This window comes from Onychostruthus taczanowskii, unplaced genomic scaffold, assembly GCF_017590055.1.
Source record: "Onychostruthus taczanowskii isolate IOZ18803 unplaced genomic scaffold, ASM1759005v1 scaffold17, whole genome shotgun sequence".
Taxonomy (NCBI): Eukaryota; Metazoa; Chordata; class Aves; order Passeriformes; family Passeridae; genus Onychostruthus; species Onychostruthus taczanowskii.
The window spans coordinates 2,255,839-2,275,756 of NW_024498906.1; the positions used below are offsets into that span (position 1 = coordinate 2,255,839).

A 19,918-nucleotide genomic window follows, 5' to 3' on the forward strand; every position below is an offset into this window, starting at 1 on the left:
CATGCTGTTGCCAGTAAGTCTTCGCTGTGATAATTTAAATGTAACTAAAATGAGTAATGTCTCAGTCCCTTTTCCTGTTCTTTAAAGTCAACAAAGTTTATCTGGGGCATTTCTAATGATCTTCACTAAGAGTAATGATGGTAAAAAATACCATTATTTTTCTCATGAACCGTGAAACCAAACTAAATTACAGAAGTATGAGGGAAGATGATGTGGTATTAGAAGCCAAAGCCTACTGTGTGATTTTGTTTAGAAAAATGCTGGAGGCTGTGAAATGTCAAATAGATTCCTGTTGTGTAATTTCAGCATCAAATTGTATTAACACCCATACTTAAAATAAAATAATACCATTTGCTGGTTTGATTCCATTCATCTTCAATAAAAGTAAGTTCCTAAATGAACATGACCTTTTAAAATCCAGGTTTCAGGTAGATTTTAGAACCTTGATAGTTACAGTTATGGAAGGAAAAATCAATGTTTTGTACATCTTGACTAATGTACTTCTTCAAACACAATTATCACAGAATACCCTGAGTTAGAATGTACCCATCATGATTGTTGAATCCAACTCCTGGCCCTGCAAAGGACACCCCAAGAATGACACCATGTGCCTGAAAGCATTGTCCAAATACTTCTTGAACTCAGTTATGGTTCATAGCCAAGCAGTTGAGTTACCTTCCATCCTTTAATATGCTCTCATATCTCCTAAACTTCAGAAATAATCTCTGGTGTGCCCGTGGGTTGGCCTGCTCTAGTGTGTACCTGCTTTATGGTTGTGATATGCTGCAGAAAACTTGGACTCTGAATTGTGAGTGTATGTCTGTATCCAATAACTTTCATAAGGCACCTATTGGGACTTACCTTAGCTTCCAGAGTCTGTACTTTCATTTTGAAAGCACGTACTGGTTTTCTCTCTAGAAAATAAAGGCAGAGAGTGTATGTCATTGTGTGATGTGTTATATAAAATTAAAGCTGGTAGACTTAATTAAGCACCTCAGAGTTAATTCTGTCTTATGAACCATCAGGGCTGGACTGCCCAGCTGGAGCCCTAGAGAAGAAAGAGAGCATAAGATGAAACCATCAGAGGTAGGGGAGTTCACATGGAGTTATTAATGGACAATTCCAAATCTGCCTGCACTAAAATTTCAGTAACTCTGTGTTTAGAATTACTGTAGTTTAGCAACCTGTTAGTACCAGTGGAAACAAAGTATTTACAGCTATCACTTGGACTTGCTTATAACAAAGTTCTTTGTACTGGAAATGCCTTCAGGCTTAAATAAGGAAGGGATAATAACAAGCAGTGCTGTAAAACTCTTCAAGGTATATGCAGCTGTGTGTGAAGTGATGAAAGAAGCCAGTTGGGGAAGGGATTAGTCACCCATACTAATATAAAGACAACCTCCCTACCACCTGTTTTTTTGTTTGTTTTAAATGTTTGCAGCAGGTATATTAGAAACAAGTGCTATCTTTGTGATGCTAATAATGGCCATAAAACCCTCATTTGCAACACTGATAAAGTCAAGTTCTTGACTCCTCTTAGAGAAAATAACAGTCCTGCCTAGTGTTTGGCTACTTCTTGAATAATAAATATAAGTCACATATATGAGCTTACAGATTGAGAGGCTTGTAGAACACAAATCAGATGACTGCCAGCTTCACTAACCAAATGCATTTTAGCAGTGCCTCTAGAAAGCAAGCAAGCTTCCAGGTAGGCAAACATTTTAAACATCCTAATGTGAAGTTTTTAAAGGCTTGAACACATGCAGATAAGGTCTGTGGATGTTGGATTACACTGTTCATTTCACTAAGTATTTCTGACTGTAGCATTGTGTGTGGGAATGTTGGGTTGTGTTTCCAGTTTAGGCTTTGCAGCCACTTCTCAGCATTCATTGATGCATCTCTGGCTTTAAATGTTGTTTCCCCCTCTAGATAAAGATTCTGCCTATTCCGAGTCTCTCTTCTGCTTCCATCAGATATTAGATCAAATCCCAAGAATCCCAGTGAATCAGCCAAAAGCTTCTCTGATCTCATTCACATCTGGACAGCATTCATATCACAGGAGGAAGTAATGCCTCTGGCTGTCTTTGTAAGGGTATTCCCAAACCAATGCAGAAGGCCAGCTGGGCTTCCTCTGGGGGAGTAAAAGGAGTCCAGAAGTAAACTGCTAGAAATAATGCTTTTTTAAATGGAGTGTCTGAAAGAGGAACTTAAAACTGCAAGTGGATATCTGCTAGTGCTATTCAACTTTTTTCTTTTTTTTTCTTTTATTTTTAGATCACCTTTTGCTGCTGTCACAGATTACTCAGTAACAAGAAATAATGTCATACAACTCTGTCTGGAACTAACAACAATAGTACAACAGGTATGAGACAGTCTGCTTAGCAGTTTATTTTTTCCTGAACTGTAAATGGCTATTACTTTCTTCCCCACAATTTTGTTTAACACTGGCTATATCATTGTCCAACCAAAATAAGGGAATACTAGGATTTAGTAAATGCTTTCTAAAAATTCTCTTTTCTGGTTTTATAGTACTAGTTTGTGTTGTTCTGTGTATATGGCTCTGCATATCTCAGCAGTAATATTTAACTTGTGTTCTCTATTGTAATATAATCACTATAAAATGAGGTAACTGCTTGATAATTTGCATCTTTAATTTCTTATATTTTGTCTTTAAATTTTAATTATCTGTCTGGTTCAAATGATCTATATGTATTGAACTTTAGTAATCCTTTCTTTCCTAAAGTTTGTATCATCTAGGCACCTGTTGAAACATGTTGCCATGGGGTGGTTAGAATATTTAGATTATTTTTTTGTACATCCTACCTTCAAGAAATCCAGCAGTAGTTACTGAGAAGTAACTTGCTTAATGAGCTTCACTGGGGGGTGCAAACCTGGGAACCTTCCTTGCCCTTCTGTGTGTGGGTTAGGTCTGTCTCTGTGTCTGTCTGTTGTTCTGCTGAACTGTAAAGTCTCTTTGCTGCCAAGCAGGAATTTGAGGGATTGTTTGCACTGGAGAAGTTGGAGTAGAGAAAAAGGAAAGAGTGGGCTAGGTAGGAGCACTGAGGAGACTTTCTGGTTTTCACAAGCATCACTCCAAACTAAGAAGAACTCAACTTCTGACTCAGCGGTCCAGACTGGTCATTTTCCATAGTAGCTGTGCATTGCTGTCTTTAGATAGTTTTTAGATGAGGGAAAGAGCCTCCTGATCAATTTTCATGTGTCCCCTATTAATGAGAAAGTGGGGAAAGTAGCGACCACAGCAGTATTTCCCAGGAATTAGGTCAATATCAATTCATCTGAAAAATTCATCCCTATCCATGATACTGCTAATTCACCATGGTGTAGGTTGATATTTCTGTAGGTGTATTTTTCGGTGTGAATGAGAATAAATGTTACTATTTAATACTTTTGGAGAACAGCATTTTTACCTTCCACAAAAACGACATAATTCTGCAATCAGAAAGCAGTTCATGAATCCATACTTTGAAGTCAAAAGGAGCATTTATATGCCTAAATTTAAGCATGTACTGAAATTGAATTGGGCTATATTCAGAGGAATGATAATGAAAAATTCCATTAGGAGTCTCAAACACATGTGGTTTGAGCTCTACTTAAATGCATTCCAATGTAGCATTTCAAAATGTCTTAGCTGCTGTTTTTTTAATATGCTCACTGAACACACTGAGATTGTTCATTGTGCTTTCTTATGGCTGTAAATTAAATCTTTCAATATCACCTCATCGGGTGTTTTTTGTGTCTCAAAATCTTGTTTTCTTTTGTATGCAAAGTATTTTATAGCACCTTACTAGCTTAGGGTTTTTTTGTAAAAAATCTACAGAAGGCAGTGTTGCAGTTTTTATTTTTAACAGCAGTGAACAGCTTCTTATAATGCTTAAAGGTGTATGAAAGGTATACAGTCTGTACATTTTTAATAACTTTGAACTTTTTTAAGACTTTTGTAAAATTTAAAAATAGAACTTCAGTAGCTGAGTTCCATTAAGAATTTTTTGTGTTGTTTAAGTTATAGCCAATGTTTAGATTTATTAACCAAAACCAAAAAAAACCAATTCCATAGTCAAGATGAAGAATAAAAAGCTCTAAACCTAAGGTGGCTTGCTTGAATTATTTTGCACATTTTGAAGCTAATTGTAATATTGTATTTCTTCATACAATTAAATTATACTGGGTGCCCCCTTCATTATCAGAGCTAAATGGTTAATGAAGCAAAATGACAGTATTGCATCACTCTTATAAGGATAAAGTCTAAGAAAAGCTATTGAGTGTCTATGTTTTAAGTTATAATTAATTAGAAAAGCTGGAGTTAGAGACAGATTTTGGCATAAAATGTGGGAAGACACATGCTTTGTTTTAACTATCAGGTTTTCTATATGTGTTGCACATTGTCCAAGGCCTGACAGGCCAGTGTGCAGTGGATATTTGCCAGTGAGAGCAGGTCCCACAGACCACTGCAAATTATCACTGTAGCCTGCACAAATCACCTGCTTCTATGCAGCTGCTTTATTTTGGCTGAGGTATTTTTTCCTCCCCCTTAGGATTTTAGGATATTGTTTCACTGCCTCTTCCTGCAGGTTTTGATTGTCCTTCTTGCTGATGGCTTCTCTAATTCAGAAGAATTCTTGTTCATTTTTATAATAAACTCTTTCCTTGCAGAAAAACTGGAGGGGAAAAGAAAAGAATTGAAAAAACAAAGAAATCTATGAGACTATTATTATTTTTGCTACCATTTACTTGCATTCTGTGTCCTACACGTCTGTCTCAGTAGGAATTGAAGGCTGAGCATTATCTGTACTGTCTGTTTCCTCTGCTATGCATAAAAAGGCCTGTTCTTTCTTCATGGTACAGAATAGATGTTAAAGGGTGAACAGGTTATGTTTGTGAGATTGCTTTGGGTTGTGCTTTGTTTGCATTTGGTCCATTCATGAATTTAGATTTGTGTCTACAGAATTATTCCAGTCACAAATGTGTAGCAGGAAGAACATGAGAGACTGTTCTTGATGGTGTTCATGAAAGTCTTGCTGTTGACTTAGATAGTTGGGTTATTCAGCTTCAGAGGGTGCCAAGAACTGGTCCTTTTGAGGGTGCTCGTTTTGGTTTAGACAGGTAGCAGTAGCTACACTGATAACTTTAGGGAACAGATGATTTCTTGCCTTCTTAGGCTATCTGTAAATAGCTTTTATTATTATTCTCAGTGCTCTTATTCCTCAGGAATTCAGTACAGTTTCACTAAAGAAGGTTTCTTCTTTAAAATTGAAGCCCTGGAAATCTTGGGAATATCTGAAAAGTACAATGTTATATTGACTTTGTAAGTTACCAGACGGTTAAAGAAAACTTTTCTGCTGAACACCCTATTTATTTTACTATTCTTTAATAGTGATCATTAGTAGCCCTATCACATGTTTTTTACTTTCCTTAATCAGCTTTCACAATGATTTGCAGTGTTTATTTAGTTTTAAAACCACTGATGTTTATCTTGCAGCTTTAGTGTCTTGTGGGATTTACTCAGGAGTATGTTGCAGTAAAAGCATAGCTGTAGGCCTGTAAATACTCCTTTAGAAAAGCTTCACTGCATTTAATTCTCTGCCTAAAGACCTCTTTGAAGAGCTGTGGTGGAAGCAATGCTGTGTGACCGGGGTGGAGATGGAGAGCAGTCACTTGGCTGACCTGGGTCTCTCTTGCATTGTTGCCACAGAGCACACTTCTGACATCAGCTGTCTTCATAGCAACTTCTGGAGGTAACCTCAGATTTTGGATGACACAGGGTGAGAACCTGAGTGATGCGATTTGGGAGGTGGCAGCCAGGATGGAAGATAGCAAAGAGAGACCAAGACAATCCTACACAAATGCACTGTCTGGACTTTATGGGCACCTGTGATTTTGAGCTAAAAGCTGTGCTATAGAGCACACAGAAGTGCTCTGTGCACTGCTTTAGTGGAGAAGTTTGGAACTTTTTTCCCATTTAAAGTAATTTGAGATATGAAAAAGCATCCATACATCCCTTGCCCAATGGATGCACTTCCCATCCCAGGGGATATTTCTGTTGGGCTTTTAGCCATGGCCGTTTTTCAGATAAAAGATGTTGAAAAGGATCACGAATTATTTCTTAGGAAATGCACTATTTTTTATGTCATTGTGGGTTTTGTAATCATATGGCTGTAAACTCAAAAGAGAAATGTTTCAAATGTTAACTTTCACTGAGAAATGTCAGTAGAGGCTTGTTTTCCAGTTAAAAGGATAAGATGGAAATTTACCTTCCTAGTTCCCCTGCTCTGACTCAGAATTCAAATGCAGTGATATAAAGTGTTTCTATTCATTTGTTAAGGACAGTATCAAATTCATGAATGAAGAAGAATAATTAATATCCTGAGTACCAGTCTTACAAATTATCTCTCATCTTTTCCATCACAATTCCTCACTTTTATTTTTAAGTCCTAGTTATTAAGGACTTTAAGGACTCACTAAATATAGCTTAAAATTTTTAAATTTCAGGTCATACCAAATTGCTAATTACCTCAGGTATCTTTAGCTAATAAAATTATTTTAATAGTTTAGTGGTGTGAAGCTGTGATTGGATCATCATTAAAGCTGCTTTGGGCCTCCAGATTGCAGGGACACAGTTGCATATTAAATTTTAAAGTTTTTTATTTACATTTTTAGCATTATTCTTTCCACCCCAGCTTTATTACCATATGTTTGCAGAAAAAAAACTTTGTTAGCCTGCTGTGGTAATAATAATTTCCTTCCCACCTTTTTTAGATAAAAATACTGCATGATGAGGAGGCCGCATTCTTAAAGTTTTTTATTTATATGCATAGCACACTGTTTATACAAAGTGCCCCATTTTTGATAAGTGTTCAGGTAAGGGGTAAGTGTACAAATAGATAGATGTGGCAGAAAGTTATAACTAAATAGCTCCCCTTGAAAACAATTCAGGTAGTATCTGCCTATATATATGAAATCAAAAGGGTCTTCATATTATAACTCATTGTAAGTAATGCTGACAGGAATTCACTTACCTTGTATTCTTCAAGTGCTGTGCTTATGCAAGATTTTCTGTTCTATAGGTTTTAAAGCAGCTCTCAATAGTGGTGTTTTAGGATACATACTGATCTGTGCAGTTATTCTCTTCACTTTTAAAAGTTAACGTGTAATGTGTATAATGTATATATAGTCAAAAATAGAAACAAAAGGATTGTGGGAGCATGAAACTGTTGTTTACAAGAAGCTGTATCAAAGTAGTTTAAATGTATGCTCTTTAGCAATGTTTTTTCATAGTAAAGTAGCTTATTTCTCTTAAAGCACACTTTTATGGAAAATTTCAGATGTAATTTAATGTAATGTAAAAAATGCCTGAGGTACTTAGCATTGCTGCCTTTTTCTGATTCTGGTAGTTTTTTTCTGCTATTTGATTATACAGTTTTTTCCCCCCCTTGAAATTGCTTACTTGTATATATATTCTCTTTTGATGTAAGTTTTGAAGTGCTTTTTGAAATGGAATTAGGCATGGAATAACTGAAAGATTAAAAAGTCAATAGCAGTCTATTGGGATGAACCTCTACTAGAGCTAATTTGATGACTCACTAGTTGTCATTGAGATAAATGCTGTAAAGAGGAATGGGGTTTTCTTCCTAAAGTTGTGTACTGCTGTATACGTCTGTGATGTGACATTTTCAAAGTAGCTTATGAAGCTGCCACCCTGTAAAGGTGAATTTGTTGTCTTTTTCATTCTCAGAGAAAGTAATTTTTTTTTTCCTAGGGGATAGAAGGAAAAAAAAACCAAACCAAAATCAAAAGCCACTAAAATACTCAAGGTTGCTTAGTATGTAAAAAACTTAGTGACCAGAAAGCAAAAATGAGTTAGTACTGGCTTGTTTTGTTAATTTTAGGCTTTTTATTTTGTTTGCTTGCTTTTCTTCTGGATTAATGATTGACAGTATCTGAACATGGGGGAAAAATGAAACACAAAGCAGATTAATTTGTGAAAAAAGAGTATTCTTTTTGACAGGGCATATGTTGATAAACCAATGCAGCTGTTAAATTTTCCTAAGAAATGGAGCTTGAGTGAGTCAAGATGACAGTGAAGGAGTAAGGGACTATGGAACCCACTAATGGAACCACATGCAGAAAGTAGCAGAAAAGTAGTGGTGAAAACAGAGATAAAGTGTAGACAGGAGAGAAAATGTGGTTTTGTATCTCAAGTTTCCTTTAAACAAAAGCTTTCTTTATTAGACTGATGTGGGCATTGTGTCTGGGCACACTGAGGGGCATCACAGTCTCCATCTGAATGAGGCTCACAGGATGTGCCACTCTTGCTGTGTAATTCTTTATACATGGTAACTTTCATGATTAATGATGATGTATTGTGTTGGTCATATCAGCAGATGTGAAACCTGAGACTCTGCTTTTCCATTACTTTGGAAACTGATCTCCCTTGCCAGAGGCAGGGCAGTCTCTGTAACCAGGTACAGTGAAGCAAATTCCAGTTCACTATGGTGAGTTACAGAAACCACGTGTTGCTAAGGAGCTAGCAAGAGCCTCAAGCATAAATTAGTGTAGTGTCCATCTTTATTTCAGGACATATATGTGTTTGTTTGCTTAAATCCGTTACTAATACATTTGAGATGATCCAATGTGAAACATTGAAGTTGTAGCTGAGCCTGGAATGCCGTCTACCTAAATATTAGTACTTTTTTTTCAGTTCAAATAATTTAATTTTTTTCTATTGGCAAAATAACCACCTAGACAAATATAAAACATGAAATATTTTGCTGCATTTTTTAAATTTGTATTTTTAAAACCAGGATTATTTACCATGATACTACTAGAGGAAAAGCAGAACTGAAAAATTAAGAAGTTATTTACCTCTAAATTGTCTTGGAATTGACATTGAAAACTTAAGAACTGCACAATACATTGTGCTACAAGCTCTATTTTGCATGCCAATAATAAAATAGTTTTGGATGCGTTGAGGTAAGCCTTATTTGGAGATGTGGGAAGTGTTTTGACTTTGGGTTTTTTTTCCCCTTTGGATGTACATTTTTTTCCTCAGTTCCTATGTCTCATCTGTTGATAGTTTCCATGGATTTTTTTTGCCTCTGAAAATGTCACCAAGTAGAGAAATCATCCGAGCAGCTGAAATTTGACTTAGACCGTGTAAGCACTTGGACTCTGAAGGATATATGAGCAAGTATCAGTGATTTTAGTTGGTGCTGAAATACTGACTGTGGTTTCTGACTGAATGGTGTGCTGGCTCATTTTAGAAAAAAGGAAGAGGTGTAACTCTCTACATGCAAAGTAAGAATTAATATGTGACCAGATCCCTAAGGAAAGCAACCTGATGTCTTTTACAGAGTGGAGAAATAATTGGAAATGGAAAATTACTTCAGAAAGATAGAATAAAAGAGCTTAATGTACCTATTGCATCTCTCTTAATCCAGCAAGCAATTTTTCCCAGTAGTTGCTTGGTCTGTGGGTGATTTATGTAAGTTGTATTAAATTTCTACATGAAGTATTCTGTTACTATGGTGATAGGTGCCACTCCACACAGATTGTTCAAATAAAATTAAAGCAATTCTTTGTACTCGGTAATCTGGGTAATTGCTATTAGTTTGTACACAAGGTTATGAACTTAGAGTACTGCAGGTTTATTGCATTTTCAGGGAAAGTCTCTAGATTTCTAGAAGCATGTGTGTAGGTTGCATAAGAAATGTCCTTTTTTAAAGCATTTATTTAGTAGCTTGCATTGTATTTTCCCAATAAAGATTTTTTCCTTCTCCTCTTACTGTGATGCCTGTTCACCATTCTGCTTTCTCCCACCTCTGTCAGTTGTTATACACGAGGAAATGGGCAAGGAAAGAGTGGGTCCTGCAGGTTCAGATGAGTTCTGGCTTTAGTGTGGAGGGGAGGAGAATTAATTATAATAGAATGAGGATGTTATAGACCCAGTGGCAAGAAACTGCAGGAATTGAATAACTGTAGCATAAGTGAGAAAGAAAGCAAATATTTCTGAACAGCAGTGGGAATAAAATCGACAGGATTTGTGTGGGAAGCGAAGAGGAGTTGAAAATGGCACCCAGGTTGTGAGCTTGAGGGACATAAGGTAGTGGAGCTGTTGACAGAGATAGGGAAAGAAAGGGGGAACAGAGAGCGTTGGGGAAGAAACGTGATTGCAGCTCTTCAGCATCCTGTGTTAGGGCTGGTGGCAAATATCCAGAAGGAGATTCTGAACTGTGAATGTGAACAGAAGGGCTGAGAGATCTGTGACTCATCCACACAGAGATGCTAATTAAAGCAGCATGATTTTAGGAGGCTGCTGAGCAATAGGGAAGAGATTGCAGAAAAGGGGAGAGTTGAGGATAGAGCTCCCTGGGACTGTCACAGTTGAAACAGCCATAATGGGAGACTTTTTGAGCAGCCCAATGGAAAGAAAGTCATAGAAATAGCATATTTTGGGATGGTTGCTTAGAAATACAGTGTAGATTTTAACAGTGTCTGTGTAAATTTAAAATTTAATTTTGTGTGGCAGCAGCCAAGGGCTACCTGTGCAAGCACTGTGTTGTATAGCTTGGAGGAGCTTGCTATTGCTTTTTAGTTAGGTAAGAAACAGAAGAAATGCAATTCCTTTCCTTCTCTCTCTGTTCCAAACATTTGTAATTTTCAGTGTCCAGGCCCATACCTTTTGTATGTATCCAACAACCTGCCAGACCTCTTAAAATATAAGATGTGGTAAAGCACATCAGGAAACGGCTGACTGTGTCATGCTCTTATTTCTTAGCATGTAGCCAGAGGAGGCTGTTACCTGCTTACCAGCTTCTGTAGCTTTTGGGACATTTAAGATTTTTTTGCTTCTTGTACTTTTAAAGGGAGGTTGGAGGAGAGGGTTGAATGGAGCTGTATATCTGGCAGTTTGTATTCTATTATTCCAGTAATTACCCAGACATACCTGTGAATCACAGTCTAAGCAGGGTTCCATCAGTTTTCCAATCATCATGCTCTACAGAACACAGCATTTTGTCATAGGCAGCCATATCCTGGGCTGCTTCAAAAGCAGCTTGAGGGAGGTGATTCTCCCACTCTACTCCATTCTTGTGAGACCCCACCTGCAGTGCTGCATCCAGCTCTGGGGCCCCCATATAAGAAGGATGTGGATCTGTTGTGGATCTGGAACGACTCCAGAGGACACCACAAAGATGATCAGAGGGCTGGAGTGCCTCTGCTATGAAGACAGCCCAAGTGTTCAGCCTGAAAAAGCAAATGCTCCAGGGAGACCTTATAAGCAGCCTTCCATTGCCTAAAGGGGACTACAAAAGAGCTGGAGAGGGACTTTCCACAGGGGCATGTAGTGACAGGACAAGGGGAAATGGCTTGAAACTGAGAGAGGGCAGTTTTAGATTAGATATTGGGAAGAAATTCTTCAGTGTGAGGGTGGTGAGGCACTGGAACAGGTCTTCCAGAGGAGTTGTGGATGCTCCATCCCTGGCAGTGTTGAAGGCCAGGCTGAATGGGGCCCTGAGAAACCTGGTCTCATGGGTGGCATCCCTGCTCATGGGAGTGGTTTAGGAGCTAGATGATCTTTAAGGTCCCTTCCAGCCCAAACCATTATAGGATATCATTCATTCAAATCTACTGTTTCAAAACTGTCATTGTTTATTCCTGCCATCAGCTGTATTAGATATATTTTCAATGTATTTTCTAATTAGTGAAAGGCTAAGTGAACTCAACCTGTCTTACCCTTTTACCTGTTTGGAAACTATGTACCAGTGTCTTTGAGAAAAGTGATAAAAGATAATAATGAATGAAAGTACACTAAAGATTATAAAACTTCTGCTACCTTCATGTGTTGGCCAAGCTTTAGACTTTGTCATCATTATTGTTGAGAACTTTTGTGAAGATCTTCAGTGACGACTCCAGTAGAACTCAGTGTTGTGGCTCTCTCTCTTGCTTTAGCTGAATTGGGCAGAAATCCAGCCAAATGAGCCCTTCTAGAGCCAGTGACATAAATTCCCAAGACCTAGTGACACTCGAACAGGCACCTTGAAGCCAGAACAACTTATTTTGCATTACTGAGACTGAAGGGGCTGGAAGTTATGATCTGGGCATTCTCAAGTTAATTATTTTTTATTGTTGCTAAGTAGCACGACCAACAGATCATCCATTTGACTTACACTGCTATTAAAGCATTAAGTTACAGTTTTAATCAATTTGAGAAGCAAAAGGATGTAAAGGATTGTTTGGCTTAATTCCAGCCAATGGCTACATTGCTCAAGAGGGTTTTATGCCAAAGGTTTGGCAGTTTATGAGAGTCTGAACCCCTTTTTAAGCAATCATGTAATTCATTCTTTTTGTTACAAATAGAAAACTGGAGCTGCATAGCTTAGAATATTTTGCATGACTTGAAAAACAATGGTGACAGCAATTCTATCAGACACGTTTTTAAGCAGTATGTAAAATCTAGCCCTCTTGAAACTAGACATGGAAGATGAATGGGATTACTCATGCATTTTCCAGGTAGTTTTACTACCACTTTTTAAATGGTGTTCCTGACACAATTATCTCCATTTTTATCTGCCACATACTGGAAAAAACAGTGAAATATTCACATACATAAATATGTATTAAAAAGCTTAATCGCCTTGTTAATCATAATTAACTTCCTGTAAATTCAGTTGGACTGCAGAGAGAAATAAATGAAGAAATAAGTGAGTAAACTCCACCACAAGCATCATAAAAAGCTACCCAGAGAATTGATGGTTTCATGGCAAGCTCTTGCTCTTCACAAGTTGCTCCAGTTGAATCAATCACACGGCCTGCCTTTTTAGGCAATGCTACTATAATATGCATTTACAAAGGACATTTTTTGGTTAATATGTTACCTGACAATTGTGACATTTGGAGTTTGTTCCTGAAAATCATGTAGTCTGCTTCTATATCAGTTCTGCCTAGGAATTTGCCTTGCCTTATAGGAAAAAATATATTAGGATGTCTACATATACATGAGCAACTAAGGCATTCTGCTAAATAAGAAAATATAATTAAAGGAGTCCATGCCATCTCTTGTGTACTCTGATATAAGGATTGCTAGAAATGCTGAAATGTTAGTGAAAGATTTAATGAATATATTTCTGCATTTCTTCTTTTTAAAATTATTTCTATGTATATATTTCTTTTTCTGAACTAGGATAATTTTATTCTGAAGTAAAGTTGTGGAGTTGACAGGAACTTAAGACTGCCAAGAAGAGTGCAGTGCATCAGCTGCCTCGAATACATGGCAAAACCATGAATAATAATAGTTGTAGTAGTGGTAATAATGGTGGAAAGTTTTAAGATTATAGCCTGCAAGTATCCTGAGATAAGTGTTTGACAGGTAACTGCAATAGGTAATTTGACAGGTTGCCAACTTGGACTTGTAAACCAGATCATATAGATGCAAAAATAGAAATGTTTTCTGCAGAATATTTATCGCACAGTACTGGAGAACTGCATGAACATTTTTTATCTGTGGGACATGGGAGCAGTAAGGTAAATTGGCAGGTTGTCTGTATCTCAGTTCTTCACATTTTGAGTTGAGTTGAGACTTAATCAATGTGGGTGACAAGAAAACAAACAGTAAGAAAAGTACTAGTGTAATTAGCTGATCCCATTCCCCACTTCAGTGAGATACTAAGACAAATGTTTAAAAAGATGATAGTAATACTGAGGATAGAAGAAAAAAAAAAGGAAAAATAAAGCATCATAAATGCTGATTTTGAAAGCAAAAAATGACCACAGATATTTGTATTTTATATATGTTGTCTCATGTCTGATTTGTTCCAGCAATGTCTGGGGTAGCATGGGTAAAATGTGTGCATTTTGCAGTGTTGTCACCGGTCAGTGCTATCTGATTCAGTGGGTTTAATATAAATGTCCTCAGCAATTATTCCTTATGACATTATGGTAGGATCTGTGCAGATACAATTTAAATTTTTTTTTGTGGAAACCATGTGAAGGTTATGAAGGTCAGAACTTCTGGAAGAAATAAGCAATGCCTCTCACCTACAGTGTGGTGTAGGTCTTGCTGTCTTAAAATTAGGTTTTGAAATTATACTGGGATTGAAAATGCAGAAGAACCCACTCCTTGGTTTGTGTGGTTTGTTCTTGCTGCTCTTATCTTCCTCCCTTATTGGTTTTTTTTTCCTTTCAGTTTTAGAGTGCTTGTTTCTCTTTTCTTCGGATTTTAGCCTAGTTCCAGCTGCGTGACAAAGGTCCCTTTTGCCATTTTTGTGCATGAGGCAGAGCTGGAAAGAGTGACCATGAAGATCTGATATTAGTCATAAAGTTGTTCTGTCATATTTCCCTTTTAAATCTCTCCTTTTTCTTGTGGATGATACTCTTCCATTTTTCTCCCTTAAACTACTAATGGCCAGTATTTGACTGTATCTCCAGGAAATGTAAATTAACACAACTTATTTTTTTTTTTCTTTGCTAACAATGTGTGTCATTAATGTTTTAGAAAATAATCCACAATTAGAAGATAACCTTACAGTGTTTCAGCTGAAGTTTTTTTTGTTTGATTACAAGATCACATAGCCTAGCTATACTTACAGTATGGCAGTGACTATATATGCAAAGTTCAGAGAATAAACAGGTAGAAGTAGTACATCTCCTCCTTGCTGTAACTGTGCCTTTCAGTTCAGGGATAATCACAGTATTGGTTTAACTAAGAGAATAGCAAATTTTTAGCTTGTGTAGGAGTAAAGCTTGGTTGCGGATTTTTGTGTGTGTTCTTGCTTTTCTAAAGTAGAAAAAAAGTTGATGTCAAACTTGCATATAATCTGTTTCTTACCTTAATTGCAATATTTTGATACTCTAGTTAAACAGATATTAAAGAAAATCTTTCAGGAGTATGATATAGGCTTGTATGGAAGAAAAAGCCATTCTCCAGGTGTGGGTGGTATTGCTACTAAGAATAAAAATTTATTTCTAATTGCATAGTTAGAGGCTTTTTATAGTTCTCAGGTGCTTTAAGCTCTTTTAGGTGAGATGAAATGGGTATAAAAAAGCAATAACTGTAAACGGTAGAGGCCCCCAGTAATAAGCAGTAAACCCAAGGGGTGTTTGTGGAGGGTGGGCACAATTATCTTCAGCTCTTGCTTAAAGACAAAGCACAGGGCAGCAACGGGGAAATAAGCTGTTCCCTGTGCCAGAAAGTGGCATGTGGCTTTTGCTCCTGGGGTTGTTCAGAAGCAGTCTCAGCCCTCATCTCTAGGGATGGCTGCAGGAAGTGCAAACAAGCTGCAGGGATCATCTTGGTGACCTTTTCCTAAGTTTCTTTGAATCCTAGACTTCAGGGCTGCGCTGGGTTGCCATCATGGTTCTTGACATTCCTGCACATTTCCCAGAGTTCGTGCCTGAATTATGTTTAGTTGGATGTCTTTCATGTATAGAAAAGGTGTATTTTGGAATTGTATTTTTACCTAAGCATTGTGTCTGTCCTCCAGTCTTTCTGTCTTTTATGGTTTACTGAACTGTTAATTTTTCTCTTCCCTGGATGTGAAGAAGTAGTATCAAAAATCTGCTGTTGCTATGTGATGAACTTGTTTAGCAATTCTTCTACTCAGACCCTGGATTCGTAGGGAATTGTGTGTTGAGAAGGGAAATTCAGGGTGAATCTATTAATAGACTGGATGCCTGAGAAGTTTTCACTTGTTTTACTATCTTTTGTGGATTCAGAAGTATTTAAATTTTTTTTATACATAGTCTTGGTTTGTCAGAAGAAAACATATTTCTTTAGCTTCCTTCATGATTGTGGGGGAGTTTTCAATTCAAGGATTCAGCAATATTTCTCTGTTATTCACTGCTTTCTTGTTTGTCGTAAACCCCTACAGCATTTGAAATGAAATCCTTCTTCCCTTAGTAGTGACACTTCTCAAACAGTATCCTCTTTAAACTGAGTGTTTAAACTTATAGTAAACTCTTCCTATTACCAATGAAATTATTATGTCTTCTTAAAAGCACTTTTTTCTTTAACGTAAATGTTGCAATCTCTTCCTTGTATTTTTGCAAAATGATTCATAAGTAACCATGCAGAAAATAGATGTATCCAGATTGAAAATGTTACATGCCCTCCCACATATAACAATGAAATGTGTGTTTTGCTACTAAGATTGCAAATACTTCATTGATGTCTGCATATAATTAAATGTGTTAGATTTTCTTTCCGGCTATACTTACTGGCAAATGTTTCCTGAATGCCAACAGCTGTTATTAGGAAAATGCCTCCCAGTCAACCTTCTACTTCTGCATACGTGGCTTTATATAAAGCTTAAGGACACATTGGCTTTTCTTGCCTGAGTAACACTTGAAGTGTTTAATGGACTAAAAGTTGTTTTGGGTTTTTTTTTTGGTTTTGTTTGGGTTTGTTGTTTTTGGTTTTTTTGGGGTTTTTTTTGGTTTTTTTTTTTTTTTTTTGGTTTTTTTTTTTTTTTTTAAACAGTTGCATATAAAAAAGTTGGTTTTCTAGCAGGATAAATTGATTTTAAAATGAGACTTTAAACATGAAAACTTAGTCACATCTTTCATGTGGTTTGTTAGATAGGATATAAAGCATCTGTTCTAAACAGAGCGTGCACTAATTACCACAGAGTTACAGCACCTGAATGAACTGAAGTGGTTCTTTGACCAATATTGATTATATTTCATGTGCTCTCTGCCTTGGGAATTCTGTTTCCTTATATCCCCTGAGATTCTGGCCTGTCAGAAAAACCTTTGCAGTCCCAGCCTCCTATCTGTTGGTGCTGGTTATGGAGGCTGCCTCTCATGCTGCGTGAGGCAATGAGAATGTAGCCACAGTCCCAGCAGGCTGGGTGTGCCTCGTGTGTGTGTTTGTGTGTGCTGTTTCTCCTCCCTCTTGTCAGGGTGTGTTATAAACAATGAATTCCTCTTCCCTCTCCACCAAGGTTCTCCTTCCCTTCTTCAGCAGTCTGCAAAAATGTCAGCTCAGCAAGAACTGTTCATCTCAGTCACTTAGGCTGCTGCTGGTATCTCTGTTTTCCAGTGGGACCATTACAAGCAGGTCATTTTTGTCCATGCTCAGAGACGGCTGATGGAAGGCACTTGGGTGGTAGACATGTGACTATCTGGTACATGCCAAAAGCATCTAAAGAGGGGAGAGTGTTGTCTGTCTCAAGGAAGGAAGCAACTAGAGCTGGTGAATATATATAAACATTTACCAGTATCTCCTTTCCTTTCAATTGTAGCTTTACACTTTCTTTCCATTCTAAGTCTTTGAAATATTTTGTTTCATCCTAAGGACTTTTCAATTCAATTCCTTTAAGGGTAAGTCAAGGAATGGAAAATGGTTGGACCAATTTAACCTGCTTTTTCTCCTTTCCTTTTTCAGGATTGCACAGTATATGAAACAGAGAACAAAATTCTTCATGTGGTGAGTACCATTTGGATTTCTCATAGCCACGTTTGTGTAGACCACATAGAATTTTAGAGCTGTGTGTTTTGTGCTTTTTGTACGCAGTGCCAGTTTGATAACTAACTAGACTGGGTATGAATGAGTGAGTTTATGGAACTACTTGTGAGCAGGTCAAGAGCTTTGAACGGGTTTGTGTTTGTCTGGCTCAGGCCCATCTGTTATTTATAAACCATGATGAGAAGAGTGATGTTTTAAAAGGCAGTTTTTTGAAAGAGAGATGGTTGCTAGGCTTCTAATAATTTATGTTTGTTTTAGTGATGTGGCTTAATTTATACAGCTTTATTCCTCATAGGAGCCAGGAGATAGCCTAATGATAGGAAAACTAATGCAATGTTTACTTTTGAATTCTCAGCATAAATACAATATAGTCTCTTCCAAGAATCTTTAGTGCTATTTATGGTAAATAAAGCAGATGAAAGTTATCAGGGCATCAGAAAACATGAAGAGTTTGAAAGGCTGGTGTATAGAGTGTCAAAAGCTTGAGTAAACCTTGTCTGAGAGCTGCACCCAAATATCGGGTATTAAATTGCATTTCAAGTTGTGACTGAGTTTTAGTGAGTATTAAGTTAACCCACAGCTTGTTTCTAAAAGTTAGAAGTGAAGATAATCTCTTTAAGGGTGAGTAATGAATTAGTTTAATTTATTTCATGTTCAGGTAGGTTTTGGTATCTTACTGTTCTTATTACCAGAGCATAAGCCAGAAAATACTGCATTTCTTTAAGTAATCTTCCCAGTAAATGTTGAAATACTTCTTTTTTCTGTTATTCATTTTATTCATAGTGTACCTGTATGAAATGCTTGGCAGGCTGAATCCTGTAAGCTTTTGATGCTTTGGTTTCACAGTGATGTGGAATAAAAAGTCTCCTTGTATTTTTAAGTTTCACTGACATTTTTTGAGGTGTGAGACATAAAGAATTAGCAAATGTAGTGAGGCTGACATCGTCATCTACACTAGGTCGACCTCTGCAAGTATTTAAGTAATAAAATCTTTTATTACATAATCTTAGCAGAAGTTCAAGTGTTTTGAGTTTGAAATCTATACATATAGCCTGGTTTTCAAAGCATGCTTGCTGTCTGCTGTAAGAGCTGAGAGTTTTGAAACCTTCTGTATACACTATATACCATTTACAAATTGGCAGAATGGATTGTAAAGGAAGCTGCCAGAATTTAGGGCTGTGGAAACATCACTTTATACAGTCATTAACAGACAGTTTCAAAGAAACTGAGAGGGGTTAGTTCAGGATACATGAGTACACAAAATCGAGACAGGTTTCAAAAGTTATCTTACATCATTCAGACTCTCGTAGGTTTATTTCTTTAGTCTGCAGTAACTTCATTGTGGTCACAGGTGGATATAGGTATAAATGTACCTTCTGCAATCACTGCTCAAGCTTGAAAGGAAAGATGAGCACAAACAGAGCCTTGAATGTCTTAGTGAAGCTGTGGGTTAAAAATGACCGACAAGGATTAAACACAACTATATGGATTACATGTAACTCGGAGCATTTCTGTCCATGGTGCATATCAGCTGATCAGTGGGATTTGATGGGGGAAAGGCTGACCAAAAGCAATTGGTAAAAGAGGTAAATCTGTGACTAAATAATTAAATTATGGCATTTGAGATCATAGTAGGCAAGATCCTGATCATATTTTCAGTTTGAAAGGTAGTTTTTCACATGTGCAGGTGAAAAAGTTGATGATAGAATTGGACTTGAAAGCAATCACAATTCCCTCTAGCCCTCTTCCTTGGAAGATAGAAAAAGGTGTCGTGGGTTTAGCCCATTAGACAATCTGAACAGAGCAATCCAACAGTGAAAATGAGTTTCTCTGATACAAAAAGTACAGCAGTAAATTGTGGGAAAGGCACAGAAAGAACCTTGAGTAAGAAATACTGGGAAAAATAGGAAAGATTGAGGGGACATGTGCACAGATATTGTAGGAGAGAAAGTAAATTCTCTCTTTTTAAATTCCAAAATCACAGCATTCCAAATCCATTTTCAGAGTCCATTTCGCATCTGAAGTGACGTTTGACCAGCATCCCATCCAGCTGCCTTTGCATGATCAGATACAAACATAGAGTTGTGTTTGGTGAGCTGACTTAGATAAGAAGTTTAATTCAAACCTGTGGGCTCATCCCGTGTAATTTCATGTACCACTTTTTCTTCATGGCACAAGGAAGCAAGTTTCTCGGAAAAATGAAAGGAAATTGCTAACAATCAATTAGCATTCTATGCAATTAGCATAAGGAAATCCTTATTGCAAGGTATTGTTCTTACTTAAGATTGAAGTCAAATTTTAAGAGATCCTTCTTATGTAAGTAAAATAGAACTAGAGCTACAGAAATGAAAAAAAAAAAAAGGACAGTTGTGTACTCTTACTTGTCAGGACACCAAGATACTTACCACCTTAGGAGCAGACTGTTGGATCAAAGTCGTAGAT

At 37.1% G+C, this 19,918-nt stretch overlaps 1 protein-coding gene across 5 annotated transcripts in view; it reads left to right on the forward strand.

Moving 5' to 3' along the window:
• CNKSR2 (connector enhancer of kinase suppressor of Ras 2) overlaps positions 1 to 19,918 on the forward strand; it is a 205,411-nt gene that overhangs the window by 57,796 nt on the left and 127,697 nt on the right. For all 5 annotated transcript variants that reach the window (XM_041399957.1, XM_041399958.1, XM_041399955.1 and 2 more), the window contains exons 4-5: positions 2,275 to 2,362; positions 17,396 to 17,437. In XM_041399957.1, coding sequence (XP_041255891.1) covers positions 2,275 to 2,362; positions 17,396 to 17,437 — 130 coding nt within the window. The remainder of the gene's footprint in view (positions 1 to 2,274; positions 2,363 to 17,395; positions 17,438 to 19,918) is intronic.